This window comes from Notolepis coatsorum (assembly GCF_963971535.1).
Source record: "Notolepis coatsorum genome assembly, chromosome: 4".
Classification (NCBI taxonomy): Eukaryota; Metazoa; Chordata; class Actinopteri; order Aulopiformes; family Paralepididae; genus Notolepis; species Notolepis coatsorum.
In genome coordinates, this window is record NC_140168.1 from 17,012,854 (window position 1) to 17,033,807 (window position 20,954).

A 20,954-nucleotide genomic window follows, 5' to 3' on the forward strand; every position below is an offset into this window, starting at 1 on the left:
GCTTAAAATATATTTTATATTATAGCTATGGGTCTAATAACACCGTTGATTGTCAGTGAGTTGCTTCTGGTCAACATGCAAAAAACAGATTGTTTTTTCATCTGTACATTTCCGCTTTGAATATGAGTATAGTTTGGGTGATTCTTAGTAATCCCAGGAAAAGATGCGATAATAGCCCTTTAGTGAAATCCACTTATCACGTTGTAATTTTTCGCCTGATTATCGAATCTTCCTGAAATCAACGCTAGATTATCGTTATTATCCTTCATCATGCAAGAATGAAATGGGCCCTGGGATCGCCAAAAGAAATATCCTAAATAAAATGGGGTTGTGGTATAAAAAAGTTTGAGAACCCCTGCTCTACATCCATACTAGGGCTGACCCATATTAGTCGACTAATCGGTCGAAAGGTCTTTCCAAAAGAAAAGAGGCCTAGAAGCGTATGGCACGCATACCAGAGGCTAACTGCCTAAGAAAACAGGCACAGAGGCACTGAAAGAGGATTTCACCCATCTAATGAACACACTAGACTAGACAAATATCAAGATGTATCCATCAGTGGACCAATTGCATGCTTTTGCAGAGGACAAGAAGCCTTCAGTCGACTCCTTCAGACATTAAGCACCCCCACAGCCCAAATGGAATGATAACATTCTCATGATGATGATGATGATGATGATGATGATGATGATGATGATGATGATGATGATGTCGCAATAGCTGCTGATCACAAGAGTCCTAGAATTCCAATATAGGATTCTGAGATAATATTAGGCCATGACCAAAATGTACCAGCATTTGGTTGACGTTCATTTTGTGACAACGAAATATGACAGAAATATGACAACGTGAAAGAAATGCCAATGAGACATGTGTCAAGCGGTCACTCAGTAGTAGGTGGTATCCTGTTCCTCACTGCATGACACCAGCTCGAGTCAAGATGTCTTAGAAACCAAGTGGTGTGTTCTCAATATGACCGGCATGATGCTAGTTGTGGGGCGACAGTGGCTCAGGAGGTAGAGCAGTCGTCTGGTAATCCGGAGGTTCCCGGTTCGATTCCCTCAAGACATTTAACCCCTGAGAGCAGATGAGACCCATTCAAACCCTCCCATCAAGTTTTCAATGTGAAAATAAGGCTGTTTTTAATATTCCTGAAACCAGTACAGTTTTGGAGATAGTTGCCGTGGGACACTGAAGACAAAGTCCAACTGCAGTGCCAGTCCTCTGCATGTCCACCAGGAGGCGTCTCCGTACGTCAGGTGGTTCGCGGCTCCTTCATGACGTAGACGTACTGCGTAGTGAGGAAGTACTAACCCTTCATGACGTAGACGTACTGCGTAGTGAGGAAGTACTAACCCTAACCCTTCATGACGTACTGCGTAGTGAGGAAGTACTAACCCTTCATGACGTAGACGTACTGCGTAGTGAGGAAGTACTAACCCTTCATGACGTAGACGTACTGCGTAGTGAGGAAGTACCAACCCTTCATGACGTAGACGTACTGCGTAGTGAGGAAGTACTAACCCTTCATGACGTAGACGTACTGCGTAGTGAGGAAGTACTAACCCTTCATGACGTACTGCGTAGTGAGGAAGTACTAACCCTTCATGACGTAGACGTACTGCGTAGTGAGGAAGTACTAACCCTTCATGACGTAGACGTACTGCGTAGTGAGGAAGTACTAACCCTTCATGGCGTAGACGTACTGCGTAGTGAGGAAGTACTAACCCTTCATGGCGTAGACGTACTGCGTAGTGAGGAAGTACTAACCCTTCATGGCGTAGACGTACTGCGTAGTGAGGAAGTACTAACCCTAACCCTCGTCTCCGTACGTCTGTGGTTCACGGCTCCTTCATGGCGTAGACGTACAGCGTAGTGAGGAAGTACTTGAGGGATTCTATGGCCGCTGAGGTCCAGTGGGGTTCCTGGCTGAGCTTCCTCTTCACCACACACTTCAGAATGTCCCCCTGCAGACAGGAAGGAAGGAAGCAGAGGGTTTTTTATGACTAAATACTACAGAACAGATCAGACATAGATAGCATGATGCGGCGTGAGATAACAGATGACTGCTTCCTCAAACATACATTTTAGTATTTTGTATGTAATAAACGTAAAAGGTGTTATAGATAACATTCAGCCACTAGATGTTGCACTAGAGCACCAGCATATAATTGATCCAATCAGAATCAGGTGCATTCCACGTGGGGAAATGTGTAGTGTAGTGAGGGGATACATGCACACATGTAAACAACATTCATTTTGGACCCGCAAAAAACGTTTAAATGATAAATTCATTCATCAATTTAGTTTAGTTTATTTGACAAAAGCATGAGTCATAAAAAATATGACTTCAAGTTTCAAGTTTCTTTAATAGTTGTCATACAGAAGTACAGAATACTTTTATACAAAATGCTTCTTTCTGTTACGCTCCAGAGACTGTGCTAGACAAAAGATAAGTATGAAATAAAATAAGTATAGCAAGTAAAAGTAAAAAATAGAAGTCACGTACGTAGACACAAGTGTTCAGTATGTACATATGTACAATGTTCAATGCAGGATAGGAGTAACTGAGTTACCATACAATATACTAAGCAATATACTAATATACAATATACTATATAGTGCAGAGCAGAAATGGGATGAGGTACAATTTAGGTACAATTTACAATTTACAGTAAGGTGTCCTGAGGTATGGGTTGTAGTGCAAATTCTTTGCCAATAAATATAAAGTGTGTCTAGGTGTTCTAAAGTGTGTAGAGTGGGTGCTGCAGTGGGTTGATTGTTTAAAGTGAGTGTGTGCGGATGTGTGTGCTGTGAGTGCATTTGATGGTTGTTGCATAGTGTTATTGTTCGTTGAGCAACCTGATGGCCTGGGGATAGAAGCTTCTTCTGAGTCTTTCTGTGCTTGCCATGAGACTCCGGTATTGCTTGCCTGACCGCAGCAGTTCAAAGAGGCAGTTGTTTGGGTGGCTGGAGTCCTTGATAATTCTCTTAGCCTTACCCCTGCACCGCTTGTTGTAAATGTTCTGGAGAGTGGGAAGCCCCCCTCCAATTGTGCGCTCGGCTGAACGGGCCACTCTCTGTAGTCTGCTACGGTCTTGTGCGGTGCTATTCCCAAACCAGGAGGTGATATTGCCAGTCAGGATGCTCTCTATTGTACATGAGTAGAAGTTCTTAAGGATCTTCTGACTGACTTGGAACTTCCTTAAGCGCCTGAGGAAGTAGAGGCGTTGCCGTGCCTTCTTCACAACACTGTCAATGTGTGTGGTCCATGTCAAGTCCTCGGATATGTGGGCTCCGAGGTACTTAAAACTGTTCACTCTCTCAACCGGTGCCCCGTCGATGCTGAGGGGGCTGTAGTCCCTGACCCCCAACCTCCTAAAGTCCACAATCATCTCCTTTGTTTTGCTGACGTTCAGGGAGATGCTGTTCTCTTGGCACCATCCCGCCAGGACCTTGACCTCTTCCAGGTAGGCCCTCTCGTCGTTTGCAGAGATCAGGCCCACCACTACTGTGTCATCAGCAAATTTGATGATTGTGTTTTTGTTCCGCTGAGCCACACAGTCATGTGTGTACAGGGAGTAGAGGAGGGGACTCAGAACACAGCCCTGGGGGGCTCCTATGTTGAGGGTGATGGATGAGGAGGTGCAGTTGCCTGCTCTCACCACCTGGGGTCTACCCGTCAGGAAGTCCAAGACCCACTGGCAGAGGTCATAGTTCAAGCCCAGGTCCCTGAGCTTGGCTATGAGTTTGGAGGGGACTATGGTATTGAATGCTGAGCTGTAGTCGATGAATAGCATTCTCACATAGTTCCCCTGCCTCTTGTCCAGGTGTGATGCTGCTGTGTGGAGCACATGGGCTATGGCGTCCTCCGTGGACCTGTTGGGGTGGTATGCAAATTGCAGGGGGTCCAGGTTGATGGGGAGGGAGGAGCAGATGTAGCCCTTCACTAGCTTCTCAAAGCACTTCATGGCTATAGAGGTGAGAGCTACAGGGCGGTAGTCGTTGAGGCAAGCAGGCTTGGAATTTTTGGGTACAGGGATGATAGTGGACTTCTTCAGACAGGTGGGGATGACAGCCTGTTCCAAGGACAGGTTAAATATGTCAGTGAATACCGGGGGCCAGTTGGTCGGCACAGACTTTTAGGACATGGCCGGGGATACCGTCCGGTCCTGCTGCCTTCCTGATATTCACTTTCTTAAAGGTCCTCCTCACCTCATGTTCTGTTACCCTGAACACTGAGTCTCCCTCAGCAGCCCCCCCCCCCCTCCGTTGCAGTGGCCTGTGGGCTGGTGTTGTTATTACCAGCCTCAAACCTTTCATTCAGTGTCAAGAATAACATGATAAAGTCGACTTATTTCCATCATGTCTTTGGGGAAAAGCAATACTTTTATTCTGCACCTTTCTAAAAGCTCTGTGGATATATTATAAAAATAATTACTCATAAAGATTACTCTACATAAAATGTTACTGTATCTATAGCACCTTTAAAAATAGCCAATCATTTCAATGTTATTCCGTCATGATTTTTTACTTGTAAGACAAGGTATGGGTTTTCTAAATGGGTGCATCTTGCAAGGTTTCAATGTAACTGCCTTCTGCCGTACAAACGAGGGATTCTCAGTATATTGAGACTGCAACTGCAAGCTACAAAAAAGCACTTAATGAGAATATTACTTAAAAGACCTAGATGGTATAGTGCAAGTGAAATGTCCGTGGCTGCACCTTCCAAGCTGTTTAAGAAATCTCATGTATAAATGTATCTGTCGGCTAAATGACTCTGGAACTCAGATCATTCTGGTTTTAACGGACATTAGGTTCAGTGCCACACGCGTTACCACTCATCTATGTGGAGACATTGGCACAGCTGTCTATTTGTGGGACATTGATGTGTATTTTAACTAGAGCTGGGCCGTTAACGGCGTTAACGTGCTGCGTTAACGCTATACTAGTATCGCGCGATAATATAATTAACGCATTAATCTAAAAAAAATAAATCTTTTTTAGATTTTTTTTTTTTACCTTTATTTACCCAGGGTAGGTTCGCTGAGCACAGATGCTCTTTTTCAGGAACGCCCTGCTTCACATTCATACAGTTCCATTCACACCTGGGAGCTGCCCAGTACAACCACAGTTGACACCATTGGCCACTGAGCAACTCCACTGGAGCAGTTGATTCAAGCCATGTCACATAGTTCAAGTTTGAAATGATTCTTTCTGTTTTGCTCCTGAGAGTGTGCTAGATACTGTACTGTACTGGTAATATTATTTATTTGTGTTAACTTCTGAATAAAACAACTTATTAAACACAAGTACATCTTATTGAACATTATTTTGATATTTCATTACCAATCATAGCAAAACAGCTTTTTCAAACAGTCTGTAATGCATTTTGGAAACGGGAGATGGGCTCATGGTGTAATGGGCCACCTGGCCTGAGAAACATAAGGAGGAAAGAAAAAGTAAGGACTTACTTCTGGTCATTATTTGGGTAGAACACACATATTTTGAATGCCTTCGGCAGTTTTTTTTTTTTTTTTTTTTTTAGCCATTTTAATCTAGATTAATCTAGATTAAATCCAGGATTGCAGATAGATTAATCTAGATTAAAAAAAAATGATCTATGCCCACCTCTAATTTTAACTTTAAGTGATGTTATTTTTGCCTGTTGTGTGTAATTTTATATAGGTTGTGTAAGTTTTATTTGTTTATCTGGACCATGAGTCCATATTAAATCGTGGGGCGGCGTGGCTCAGCGGTAGAGCGGGTCGTCCAATAATCGAAGGGTTGGTGGTTCAAATCCCGCTCAAGCCCATGTCCATCCCATCGCCGTTGTGTCCTTGGGCAAGACACTTAACCTACTTGCCTCGTATGAATGTGTATGCATGTGAATGAATGTTGGTGGTGGTCGGAGGGGCCGTAGGCGATGATTGTTCGCCACGCTTCTGTGAGTCTGCCTCAGGGCAGCTCTGGCTGCAATTGTAGCTTACCACCACCGGTATGACTGTGTATGAACGAATAATGGACTCTGTGAAGCGCTCTGGGTGTCATGAAGAGCGCTATATAAATCCAAGTCATTATTATTATTATTATTATTATTATTATTATTATTAAAGTTTGAATTTAAATTGAGCAAACCATCATCATCATCATCACTGAAAATGCCATTTAATTTGGTGTAGTTTTGGTTCTTAACTAATAGATGGCGCCATAGAGCTTCCCATGAGATGAAGGAACAGGTTACTCCCACTAAAAGGGACAGCAGCCACTTTTAAAGCAGGCTATTCTCAGTCCTCACTCAACAATGATCGATACTATTTGAAGAAGAACAGTGCCACTGACCCTTAGCTGTCAGAGATGTACCCCTCCTGCTGACTTGTTGTTCACAATCTGTAAGTCCTTTTGGATAAAAGCTTCAGCTAAATGACTAAATTGTATGATATTTTAAGGGGAAAACCACTCAAATTAAGAATACAACTATTTATTATTTATTATTTCCTTTATTTCCTTGGCCTAATAAAGTGCAATCAATATGTGTGAACATGAGCTACTCTCTCTTCCAACGCCAGAAACCAGAGAAGTAAGAATCAAACGTGTGACATCATCAGGTATAAAGTGTGGAGCTGCACCGTTACCATGTCTGGGCTGTGAAGCTTCAGGAGTAATTATCACAGAATAAACAAATCCGTGTTCTTCCCACGTGTTTTAATGTGACATGTCATGAGAGTTATGGGGTAGATTGCTGGTTCCTAGCTGTATAGGGTTAGGGGTAGATTCTCTCTCTGTCTATATATAATCTTAAATAATAATATAATAATAATCATTCTCTTTTAGAAACTCTGTCTCTTAAACAGTACTGTATATTTGTATATCTGTATGTCGTGTGTATGTCATAAATGTTATGATGAATTGAAAATGGGGGACCCTGATGTAAACAAGACAAAGGCTTTCTCTGGTCTGCATCCCCTTAACACATTGTCTGCCAGGCATTGTGCCCATCTTTGTGCCCTCTCTGCCAGCGCTGTAAGCCTATGGAGTGGCTCACCTTCTTTGCAGGGCTATAACTTTTTAAATATTATAGCTATATCGACATTACTATGGCCCATTCAACATCGGGTATCTATCGTTTCGGATGTGGGAACGTTATATTTTTCCATTCATACATTGTCGTGTTAGTACCCTCGTGAATATAAGTATGTTTTTGGAGTGTATAGCAGATGGATTGCAGTGAAATAAATAAACAATCGAGCTGAAAATAACGTTAGATTCCTCTTACCGTTCGCCGATGAGTCTGGAGGAAAAAAATTCCAATTATTTGATGTCGATCTGCTAGATCCATTTCCGTTTGTATGACGCAATAAACGCTAAAATCATATTGATTCTTGCGTTTCGAAAGCGATCCAATGCACTCGAGTGTGTATCTAGACCCACGCAATATATCTCTGCTGGAGGATTTTCCCAGATACACCGAGCGCCACTTTCGGTTTGGCGTGGAGTGTAACTCGCCCGAAATCCACCAGGGGGCGGTATTGAGACGTTGCAATATCAGACAGGGTCCAGCTGCGTCCCGGAGGGAGGCTGGATGAATTATGAATGTCAAAATTAAATATCGATCCCAAAAACTAGTTTACTCGCTGTTGGCGCACAACGATTGGCGGGCAATAACGAGTATACTCGTTGTTGGCGCACAATGTGTTAACAATTGTGTGTATTGAGCCGTACTGTATTGTACCCATTCTGCAATCTGTTAATAAAGTTTTCAATCAATCAATCAATCAATCAATCTCTGATTAAAACAATTTGTATATAATCTTTTCATATATAAACTCATGTGCTGGCACAAGCACTAACATAGTGTGGAGTGGAGAGATAACACATAACACATGGAGATTAGCTACAGTATATAGAATTTTCCATGTTCTGTCATCTAATATTACATTCCATTACTTTTCCTGATACTCATATGCCTCTGCAATCACTGACCAATTATAAGAGCACAACAACTTTGATGTTTGCGTCATTCCAGGTCATTCTCGTTTGTTTCACAGCATTCACCACCATCTTTGTTTTCATTATAGCCATGAATAAAACATCCAACGAGTCAGGTAATCATGAGTATATAATTCTGTCTGTTGTTTTGACTATTTTGGTTTCATAACGTCAGCTCCACAGCATTTGACACTGACAGGATGACGGCGTGAAGAAAGAGCTCCCGTTCTAATGCGGTTCTAAAGTCCCTCAACGGCAAATACAATTTTTTAAAAGAAGTTTACTAACTAAAACGTGAAAGAGGGCAGAAATGACTACTAGGAAAAAAGATAAGAAACAAACACAGCAAGTTGCAAGACGAAAACGAGTGAAGTCATAGCTGCTCCCCTGCTAATGCTAACTATGATAGCAACAAGGGTGATTCAACGCCTCTGGAAAATACACCTGGGCCTGATACTTAAAGAACAGAGATTTTAGAAGTAGGGGTGGGCAATATGACGATATTAAATAAATATCAGGTACAGTTCATTAACTTTTTAAACGTATTGTGGACGTTGTGATGTTTTGCACAAACCCTAATCCATACAGTATATATGTGTGTGTATTTTTGGCTAAAGTGGATAGAAAACACAGTACTGTGCAAAAGTCTTAGGCACCCAAGAGTTTTTATATAAATTGTCTTAGACGTTAATACATTTTTTTCTGTATTAGTGTGTCAGTAGACTACTCTTTTAAAATTTTAGAAACCTTTCATTTAATAATTTTTTTTAAGCATCTTCATGGTTTAATGCAGACATATGTTGCAGGGACTATTATAATCATCATATTTGCGTGAACGTATCCATCAAAGGGTTAAATCAAGCCTTTTTAAGTGCTTTAGAGGAAATGTCAAAATATTGCGATATATATTGTGATAGAGCCAAAAAATACTGTGATATCATTTAGAGGCCATATTGTCCAGCCCTATTTAGAAGGGACAACAAGATCCAAGTTGAGGATATCAAAGGGGAATTAAAGAAAGCAAACATAAGACTGGATGAGGCTGAAGGGCGAATTATGAAGACCGAAGAGAGGATTCAGAACACAGATGATATAACGGCGGAGATGCTAAAGCTACAGGCTAAAATGGAAGATAAGCTAACAGACGTGAAATTATCCGAATATACCGAATCCAGGAGGGTGGGGGGGGGGGTCAGAAAAGGACTAGTCACTAGTCAGATAGTAAATTATATTGACCATATTGATCAATTTGTTTACACTGCCTGTGTTGTCTTTTACTACCTGTATACTGTGTTGTTTTACTACCTGTACCCCTCCCCCCCTCCCCCCCATGCTGCTATGATGCCTGAATTTCCCCAAGGGGATCAATAAAGGAATATCTTATCTTATCTTATCTTATCTTATCTTACTCCCCGTCCATGATTATGTTTGTGGAAAAACTACTTCATGAAAACCTTGCTATCCCCGACACAACAAGTCTGCAAATCGAGAGAGCCCACCGGGTTATCGGCCCACAACCACCAGCGGACGCACACCCAAGATCCATTTTGGTCAAATTCCTCAGCTCCAGAACCAAAGAAACAACACTACGGGTGGAGTGGCAAAAGAAAGGATTTACCTGGCAGGGGATGCGAGTCAACTTAGACAACGACTAAACCCTACGCATTCTCCAAAAACGGAAATAATATACAGAGGTACGGAGGATCCTGAAGGACCGAGACATCTACTTTCAAACAATGTTCCCTGCCTGGCTAAAAGTGAAATATGACGAGGGGACCAGGGTCTACGAGACGGCAGAGGAGGCGACATAACAAATTAAGAACCCACCTCACCCCTGCCCACTGTGACAACCTAGGATGGCTTAGCGTAGACAACAGAGTACAGCAACTTGCAATGGGCCTGGTCTACAAGATACACTACACCAGTGGTTCCCAAAGTCGGGGTCGCGACCCAAAGGTGGGCCGCGAGCAGCCACGGGTGGGCAGCGAGATGATTTAAAAAAAAATAAAAAAAAATAAAAAGAAAATAAAAAGAAAATATTTCTTTTATTTTTTATTTTTTATTTTTTTATTATTTTTTTTTTGTCAGGCCACTGAACTTAGAAGCAGGCCAGGACAGTGTTTCTAGTTGTATTCTAAAATTATATTCTATTGTATTCTAAAATGTGACTATATGGTTTTATATTAACTTAATATGAATGAATGAATGAATGAAAACTTTATTTAACAGATTGCAGAATGGGTACAATACAGTACGGCTCAATACATACAATTGTTAAGGGGATGCAGACCTGAGAAAGACGTTTGTCTTGTTTCCATCAGGGTCCCCCATTTTCAATTCATATAGACATATATGACATACATGACATACAGATAGTCAGTACTGCTACATCTATACATTTATGACATACCAGATTTGCAAATACAGTACTGTTTGTGATACAGAAGGAGTCAAGAAAAGGGAGTATATACATTTGACGTAGAAACTGTACATTGGAGGTTGTGTGGGGGGGGTTGGGTACATTGGGATATTGACAACCATACTGGGTAATTTACATTGGAGGTGGTTGGGGGGGGGGGGGGGCGGGGGGCCCACTGTATAAACAAGTAACACTGTACATTGAGGGGGGGGGGGGAGGAGACACTGTACAAACAAACACAATTGTACATTGAACTATTGACAAAACCATACTAGGTAAATGACTGTACATTGGAGGGGGTTGGAATGATTGGGTTAGGATATTTACAGGGGCCAGTGTTGAATTGCAGTCTCCCGTAGGTGTCCCTTGAGAGAGGTTTTGAAAGTGGGTAGTGATCCACATTCCTTTACAGCTTTGGGTAGGGCGTTCCACATTGATGTGGCATAATTGCGAAACGTGTTTAGTCCCTTATTTGAGCCGAATCTGGGTTTGACATGATTTGTGGAGCTCCCTCTGGTGTTGTGATCGTGGTATTCACTGACCTTTGGGAAGTATTTTGACATGTACATGGGTACCTTGGTCGTGTAGTGTATCTTGTAGACCAGGCCCATTGCAAGTTGTTGTACTCTGTCGTCTACTCTAAGCCATCCTAGGTTGTCGAAGTGGGCAGGGGTGAGGTGGGTTCTAGGAGTAAGGTCAAGCAGTAGTCTGACCAGTTTGTTTTGAGATGTTTGTAATTTTGTTTTTAGCGCCTTTGAGGTGCTTTGGTACCATGAGGTGCAAGCATAGTCGTAGTACCCCTGAATGAGTGCTCCTGCCAGAGTCTTCAGGGTGTTCTTGTTTACCAGAGAGGAGATCCGGTACAAGAATCGAGTTCGTTGGTTGACTTTTTTTATTACATTGGATGCCATTTTGTCACAGGAGAGATTAGCCTCTAGGATGGACCCCAGGTAGGTAATTTCATCTTTCCTTGTGACAATATTGTCACCCACTGTAACTGAGAAGCCGTCGGTCTTGCTGAGTTTGTTATTTGAACCGAAGAGAATGGACTCTGTTTTGCCCATGTGTAATGATAGTTTGTTATCAGCGAGCCATATGCAGATTCTGCCTAGTTCCGAGCTGAGGGTTTTTTCAACCTGTAACTTGTTCTTGTCAGAGACCAGCAGGGCTGAGTCGTCCGCAAACAGGAACAAGTTGCAGTCACAGGCTGACGACATGTCATTTGCATAAATTAGGAACAGTAGCGGTCCTAGTATGCTTCCTTGTGGAACACCACAGCTCACTGTGAGGGGGGGGGATAGGGTACCGTTTACCTCCACCATCTGTTCCCTCCCCTCAAGGTAGGATTGCATCCAGCTCACTGATAGACTATCAAAACCAATTGCTTTTAGCTTGTCAATCAGAATGGAGTGATTGACCGTGTCAAAGGCCTTTTGTAGGTCCAGCATGACCATGCCGCAGTATTTGCCTGCGTCCACCTCTTGTTTGATGTGGTCATTCAAATAGAGAAGGCATGTGTCAGTGGAGTGGGATGTTCTGAAGCCAGATTGGAATTCGTAGATTAGATTTTTTTCCGCTAGGTACTTTTCGACCTGTTCGTAGACTATTTTTTCCATGACTTTCGAGATGGAGGTGAGAATAGAAACAGGGCGGTAGTTGCCTGGGTCTAATTTGCTGCCCTTTTTGTGCAGAGGGGTCACCCTCGCAATTTTGAAGTCCTTGGGGACGTGTCCCTGTTTTATGGAGAGGTTTATTATGTGTGTGATGATTGGTGTGATGGCGGCTGCTGAGTCTCTGAGGAATTTGGAGGGGATGTTAAATAAACAAAAACGAAAAATCTACTTATTTCAACGAACATTTCAAACTAAATAACAGATTATGCACATAAAACGCTGAAAACAACCGAAGCAACAATAGTATTTTAATGACTATTATTATTATCATTATTATTTTGCAACAAGTTAGCCCTCTCATAAATAGCACATATAAATGAATAACTAACTTGAACTAACTTAATAGGATTGAAGTGATATTTGGCTTAAACAATCGGTCGCCTGACAAAAAAAAAAAAAAAAAAAAACCTGACGATGTGCATTGGGCCGCGGCTCTCTGACGCCTTATTTTCTGGGCCCTGGCCTGAAAAGTTTGGGAACCCCTGCAGTACACGACTAAGGTACCCATGTACATGTCAAAAAACGTCCCAAAGGTCAGTGAATACCACGACACCAGAGGGAGCTCATGTTAACAAATCATGTTAAACCCAGATTCGGCTCAAACAAGGGACTCAACACGTTTCGCAATTATGCCACAACAATGTGGAACGCCGTACCCACAGCTGTAAAGGAATGTGAATCACTACCCACTTTCAAAACCACTCTCAAAGAGCACCTACGGGAGACTGCAATTCGAAACTGGCCCCTGTAAATGTCCAAACCCCCCTCCCTGTTGCCTTGTATAGATAATTACACCCCATCACAAAATACCCTTTAATACATTCCACTAATACTCCTAAACGTTTTATTTTATTGATTTGAGTTGATTTCATTCCTTTCGTTCTATTTTATTGCACTTTTGGTAGTTAAGGCTTTTATTTTGAAATCGACACACTTCCTTTCCGGAGCAGACATCCTGCCTGATTACTGGTTGATAGTCAGTCCCTCCGGAACTCAGAGAGGGTGAGCACTAATTATTATGTTCAATGATAGACTTCGGTCTCAAAGTTGTTAGAAGTTGTATGTTACATTCCTAAACTGTGAAACGAGTTTGTAATGTAACTCCTGTTGATAATATGTACCTGTGTAGATTCGTGGGAGTTTTGACTGGGTTAGGGAACTGTATAAATGCACATTAGTAGCCTAGCATGTAAGGAGGTTTGCACCCACGTGCGCTGGTAACATGGAGTTAATGGAGTCACGTCTTTTTCCAATTGTAGCTCACATACAGTGCAGATGGCTGTTCCTAATGCTGGTGCAATGTGTTGCATTGTAATCTAACAGGTATGTGTGTACAGTAGCTCCCATGTTTTTGGTCCGTTTTGTATTCAATTGTGTATATTTTTCCAATGTAATTATATGTATTAAAATGTGTAATTCTTATGAGAGAGTCCCTCCGGAACTCAGAGAGGCTCACGTACAGTGCAGATGGCTGTTCCTAATGCTGGTGCAATGTGTTGCATTGTAATCTAACAGGAGGAAATAAAGATCATCAACAGTCATCCATGTCTGTCATCATTAATACACAACGCCGTCAAGAGTACACCGGTCACACATAGTCATAGTACCCTTTAATGAGTGTTCCTGCCAGAGTCTTCAGGGTATTCTTGTTTACCAGAGAGGAGATTCGGTACAATAATCTTGTTCGTTGGTTGACTTTTTTTTATTACATTGGTTGCCATTTTGTCACAGGAAAGATTTGCCTCTAGGATGGAACCCAGGGCCCTCATTCATCAACGTGTCTTACGCACAGATATGTGCTTAACCTGTGCGTACGACCATTTCTAAGCAAAGAGTGGGATTCATCAATTTCAACTTGAACTTGACATCGTGCTTATGTGTACGCACAGCTCGGACCACACTTAGCTGACGCCCAGTGGTAGAATATATTATTACAACAAGGAAATGAGCTTCTGTGCATTAGTTTCAACACTGGCATGTTCTGTATGAACCGTAATTCATTATAGTTCATTGTAAAATAGCAACAGTAGTGTAATTATGGTCAAAACCCTATAAATAGCATTTGGAATAATAGATCTTTCTCTCAGAATGAATGCAGCATGGTTTATATAGCGTTATCGGAATATACGGGGTGTACTGACTGACTGCGCTCCGCGTAGCTCAACTCGTTATTATTTTGCGCACAGACCGCAGAAACACGGGAACGTTTTGATTATATTTAAAAGGCTTTACGTTAAACGAAACAAGTGGAATTTCGAAGCTGTAAGCAGAATACAAGTCATATGAACACCCACGATATAGTGTTCTTCCCCCTTTTTACTGTATAAGAAAGAATAAAAAACGCATTGCAATGACACCAGGGTGTATGTGTATTACAAAACCCTTGCAATAATGTGTCTTAAATGAATGAAAAGCATACATGCTCTGGACACAGAGCATATCGTGTGGGTGATATGACTTGTATTATGATTACAGAATTCCACATATTTAGTTTTACAATGTCAAAGCCTTTTAATGTAAATCAAAACGTTCCCGTATTTCTGCAATCTATGTGCAAAATAATAACGGGTTGAGTTCTAACAAAGAACATATTACATGCTGGTATGCTGATAGAGTAAACTATTATATGAATATGATATGATATAAGGTATACACTGGTCCGTCGCATACACTGGTATGCGCAAGTTACTGTTGCATAATGTAGGCTATGGCTGCTATTATATGTAATTCATATAGGCTACCTAATAGTATATGATTTTTAGAGGCATCTATTTTGTTGTCTGTAATACCGACAACAAAATAGATGCCTCTAAAAATCATATAGCCAATCGAACACAACTAATAAAGGCATTCATATTACAGCACGGTTATAATGACACACAACCAACGCCAAACAGTGGTCAACGAACGGTCTTTATTAGTATTTTGAGCTGTCCAGGCAGAATTGCAGCAATGGTCTTAGGGAGCCGTTGATATCTGACATCACCGTTTACAAGTCCGCCTTTTATTTATCCCATAACACGCGTTGTGTCTTCTTGGTTCGACAGCAGTGAACAATCTCTGTGAAGTTTCTCAGAGTTCCGCTCGGGTCAGTCCATTATTTCACATCCCATGGGGGGTGTTTCATCACTTTCATGACCATATATGGATAATCATGCACGAGCATTGACGGTAGAACAAAGTGGTATTCATCAACACGGAGGAGCATAGGACCTGTGTACGCACGGTTGATGAATCCCAATATTTCTGTGCGTGCACTGATTCTAGATTCTGTGCTTACGTGTGGAAATAGAACATTTCCTATGCCACATTGATGAATGAGGGCCCTCATTCATCAACGTGACGTAGAAAATGTTCTATTTCCATACTTAAGCACAGAATTTAGAATGTGTGCACGCACAAAAAAATTCATCACATGTGCGTACACAGGTCCTACGCACACCTGTCATGATAAATATCACCTTGGTCCTACGCCGAGGCTCGTGCACACTTTCACGTATTTGCATACCAGAACCGCCCCGATTAACCATATACGGTAATGGAACACCCCCATGAAATGTGGAAAAGTGGACTAACCCAAGCAAACTCTGAGAGACTTCACTGAGAGCGAGATTGATCACCGAGGTCCGACCAACAACTTGAACGTATAATCTTCGGTGCGCCGGGAGCCAAGGATGTTGACTGACCCAGTCCTGCTACAGAACCAGCACATTGACAGAAATAAATGACAAGAGATGACCCGACATTAAGCACTGTAATGACTGAAATTAAATCAATTTCAGCACGCCAACTCTGCGCTCTACAATGCCTATTGTGTGCGCTCGTCATGAGCCCGTGGTTCTGATCAGAGTCATTATGGCTTCAGTGGATAACCCTGATCTACATTGTGATGTTTTAGATACCCCAGTAATAACATTACAATTGAATTAAATACAATTAGGCCTGAATGAGACTCCGGCCACCGGCACATTATCAGCCAAAATGCGCGTTTATTGATGGAGCAAACTCTGAGAGATTGTTCACAGAGGCGCTGCCGAACCAAGATATAATATGATGTGTATAATATAATGTGTGTAGAGGCATATGATACAATCTATTTCGTTGTTGGTATTAGGTAGCCTATGAATTACATATAATAGCAGCCAGCCTACATTATGCAACAGTAACTTGCGCATATATAACACACAGCCCTGCGAAGCCTGCATACAGTAAACTAACTTGATCATTAATCTAGCTGTTGTATCTTTACGCTTATGAAAACATTAAATAATATGTAGGCCTATAGGCTATAGGCCGCCTATATTCTCAAATGGCTTAATGGCTATCCGAGTCCTCGATATCCTCGCGGACGGACCAGTATTTATATGATCATATCATATTCATATTCATATCATAGTTTACTCTATCAGCCTACCAGCATGTAATACGTTCTTTGTTAGAACTCAACTCGTTATTATTTTGTGCATAGATTGCAGAAATACGGGAACGTTTTTGATTTAGGCTTTGACATTGTAAAACTAAATAAGTGTAATTCTGTAATATCACCCACACGATATATGCTCTGTGTCCAGAGCATGTATGCTTTTCATTCATAAGACACATTTATTGCAAGGGTTTTGTATACACATACACTCAACAAATAACCTCTGTCTGTTCTCGTTGCAATGCGTTTTTATATCGTGGGTGTTCATATGACTTGTATTCTGCTTACAGCTTCGGGGTTCCACTTATTACGTTTAACAATGGCAAAGCCTTTTAAATATAATCAAAACGTTCCCGTATTTCTGCAATATATGCGCAAAATAATAACGAGTTGAGTTACGCAGAGCACAGTCAGTGCTTATTTCCGCGCTGTGAAAATATTCTACCACCGGCGCCACCTACGCATGGTCCGACCTGTGCTTAAATATACGCACAAAGTCAAGCACAAGTTCAAATAGATAAATCCCACACTTTGCTTAGGAATGGTCGTACGCACGGCTTAAGCACATATCTGTGCGTACGTCAGGTTGATACATGAGGGCCCAGGTCCTTTTCCTGGGTCATTTCAGCTGATCACCTGGGGCGAGAGCCTCAGCCATTCTCTCTATGTACTATAAATATTTCTATCTGTTTGGTTAATAAACGTTGTTATTATCCAAACCTCGGTTGACTGAGAACATTCTTCTCCAGGATATCCACAAATATCCCACAGTAGATTACATTTTTAGAGACTAAAGTACAGAAAAAAGGTACCGTTGGGTACCGGTATCGATTCACAGGTACCGGTACCGTATCGGTTCAAATGTGAACGGTACCCATCCCTACTGAACACACAACTGCAGGGCAAGGGCATTTTTGCTCATGAAATGCATAGCCATGTGAAAGCCTTCATGACAAAGTTGCAATTAATTTCAAGGCAACTAGGCAGCAACAATCTCAAACACATGAAAACCCTGAAAGAAGTCAAACCATCAGCTGATCACCGGCACAGGTACTCATCCATGTTGGCAGCACTGCATGATGAATTTAAGGCGTTTTCAAGATTTCAAAAAGGTTGAGGATGAAATGCAGCTGGTTTCCTCTCCCTTTACCTGCAGTGTTGATAGTGCACCCACTGATGTTCAGCTTGAACTCATTGACCTGCAGTCTGATTCACTACTGAAAGAGCACTTTAAGTCAGCATCACTGCTAGAGTTCTACTCTGCTCTCAAGGAGGAGAACTTTCCAAACATGAGGAGACATGCTCAGAAGATGTTGGTTCTCTTTGGATCCACCTATATGTGAACAGACATTCTCAGTCATGACGTTTACCAAGTCCAGGTACAGATCCTCTCTCACTGATGAACATCTGGCAGCTGTGCTTCGCATCTCCATGCACCTCAGACATGCAACCTGACTTTGATGGACTTGTTAAAGCTCAACAGAGACTGGATTTATCACACTGAATGAAAAAAAGAAAGAGCTGAAGAACACTAAAATGTGGAAATATAACAAGTGAAATGGGACACTTGATATTTTTTTTTCCCAGTTCTGAAAACATTAAATGTTTAATATAGGCATGTAAAGTAAAAAAGGCTACTGGGACACTTTTCTTTACACAGTTCAGTGACATGTCTTGTTTATTTTGGCTATAAGATGATGTGATATCTTTAGAAAGCTAAGAAAATCCTTGTTTCAATAGTATATGAAACTCAAAATAATAACTTTATTTGTATAGCACTTTTTCATACATGCCCTTTGTTATTAATGTTTCATATTTTGTTTATCATTTTGGAAATAAATTCTATTTGAATAAATGATATTTTTGAAAGCTAACCTCACCTTTTAATTGCCAAATAATAACATACACTCTTACCAGGGGTCAAAACAATGCAATTTACTGCTTTTTATATAGAAATAAAATGTATATTATGCATAATTGAGTTTGGAATTTTGGCCCGGCCCTCCAACATATTTTCAGTTGCTCATTCGGCCCCCCGGGAAAAATAATTGCCCACCCCTGCTCTAAAACAACCGCGTTGAAATCGCGCCGATGTTGTGTTGCAGTTGCTTTGAAGTTGCTGTAGCATGTAGAGGCCTTTAAGGTCTTTATTAAAGAATTAATAAAGTAAGAAGACAAGTTCAGCCATCTTCAGTGACAGTATGATAGACCTCACCAGAAGGTTGCAGGTTGAAATCCCCCTGACTAGGAAAGTTCCAAGTTCAACTTTTCATCTTGCTTCCTTTTAATTTAATACCAATCATAAATATATCTGGGTAATAAATAAATACTTTATTTATATAACTGCCTAAACTCCTAAAGTAGAATTGTCATTTGTGTCTGTGAGTGAGTGAGTGAGTGAGTGAGTGAGTGAGTGAGTGAGTGAGTGAGTGAGTGAGTGAGTGAGTGAGTGAGTGAGTGAGTGAGTGAGTGAGTGAGTGAGTGAGTGAGTGAGTGCGTGTGTGTGTGTGCGTGTGTGTGTGTGTGTGCACCAAACAGTGACTCACCCATCCCCCCCGTCTCTTGAGCCAGGAGACCAGGTATTTGCGGACGATCTGTCCGAGATTGTCCACTAAGGTGAGGACTGTGGCCGGCCGGCCCTGTCGCATGCAGTCCACCGCTAGAGCCCCTACTACTGCATACATAGACACCAGCTTACCCCAGGTTATACCTATAGAAACATACATAGACACCAGCTTACCCCAGGTTATACCTATAGAAACATACATAGACACCAGCTTACCCCAGGTTATACCTATAGAAACATACATAGACACCAGCTTACCCCAGGTTATACCTATAGAAACATACATAGACACCAGCTTACCCCAGGTTATACCTATAGAAACATACATAGACACCAGCTTACCCCAGGTTATACCTATAGAAACATACATAGACACCAGCTTACCCCAGGTTATACCTATAGAAACATACATAGACACCAGCTTACCCCAGGTTATACCTATAGAAACATACATAGACACCAGCTTACCCCAGGTTATACCTAAAGAAACATAGTTGCATTATAAACACAAGTCTAAACTAAACGCAATGGTGCTTTGACCATTTCTCAAAAACTGAAAATCATAATTTTTTTTATATGTTTTGGTAGCTTTTTCATTTGTTTATTGGACAAGTCCGGCAGAGAGGAAGGATGGGAGAGAGATATGGGGGAAGACATTCGGCAAAGGTTGCCGGGTCCGGGAGTCGAACCCGAGACGGCCGTGCACCACCCTGGCACCCTGAAAATCATTATTTAATAAAACACAGAAAAGGATCACCAAGGTACTGTGGATAAAGAACCCCTTTACAGACAACATTGAGACACATCTCAATCCAAACTCTTGGAAGAACTCATTGAAATCTCATCTGATACCACCTGGAGAGCTGGTTTCAGTGAAGTGCTCCTGGAAACATGTTGGTCTGAGTGTGGAGCTGAGTACCAAGTATCTCATGATGCAGCAGTTAAGGTGTTGATACCATTCAGCACCATATATCTGTGTGAAGCTGGCTTTTCATCCATGACAGCTCTGAACACAAAATATAGGGCCAAGTTGAGCCTTGAGGATGACATGCGTGTTGCCTTGTCAAAGATCTCCCCATGTATTGACCGTATTATTAGCCAGCAGCAGCAGCAGACCTTGCATTGAGCTAGAAATGTCCACTGAGTGAACGAGTGCTTATCTTCTGTATTTATTTATATTTTTTGAGAAATGGTAACTTGGTGATCATTTTCTGTATTTAAAAGAAATACATGATTTTCTGTTTTTGAGAAATGGTCACACTTATCCAAATATGCAATTTTAATGGAAAACAGTGCAGCTGTAACAGATAGCACTTTAGTGATAATTTTCTGTAATTTAATTTGAAAAAATATGCTATTTGATTTACTACTACAAACAGTGTAATGTCAACAGTACTAAGCCATTTAGACCTTATTTTGAAAGCAAGCACTTTTGTCATCATTGTAGCAAAAAAGACAGGACCGGAAAAGTCTTTATCGTATATAGGGGTGCCCTGGAATATTTTATTGGACACAGGGGTGCCTTGGCAGCAGAAAGGTTGAGAACCCTTGCATAGGTTATACCTAAAGAAACAGTCGCATTATAAACACAAGTCCTATAGGTTATACCTAAAGAAACATAGTCGCATTATAAACACAAGTCCTATAGGTTATACCTAAAGAAACATAGTCGCATTAGAAACACAAGTCCTATAGGTTATACCTAAAGAAACATAGTCGCATTAGAAACACAAGTCCTATAGGTTATACCTAAAGAAACATAGTCGCATTATAAACACAAGTCCTATAGGTTATACCTAAAGAAACAGTTGCATTATAAACACAAGTCCTATAGGTTATACCTAAAGAAACAGTTGCATTATAAACACAAGTCCTATAGGTTAT

The 20,954-nt window shown here is 41.3% G+C and overlaps 1 protein-coding gene across 1 annotated transcript in view; it reads right to left on the minus strand.

The window, feature by feature from the left end:
• Positions 1–1,546: 1,546 nt before the first annotated feature.
• The window catches only part of LOC311226313 (bcl-2-related ovarian killer protein homolog B-like), a 41,215-nt gene continuing 21,807 nt past the window's right edge, over positions 1,547–20,954 (minus strand). Inside the window, exons 4-5 of the mRNA XM_084311728.1 lie at positions 19,051–19,214; positions 1,547–1,967 (exon numbers count right to left, since the gene is read on the minus strand). Of these exons, the coding sequence (XP_084167854.1) occupies positions 1,842–1,967; positions 19,051–19,214 (290 nt within the window). The 3' untranslated portion in view covers positions 1,547–1,841. The remainder of the gene's footprint in view (positions 1,968–19,050; positions 19,215–20,954) is intronic.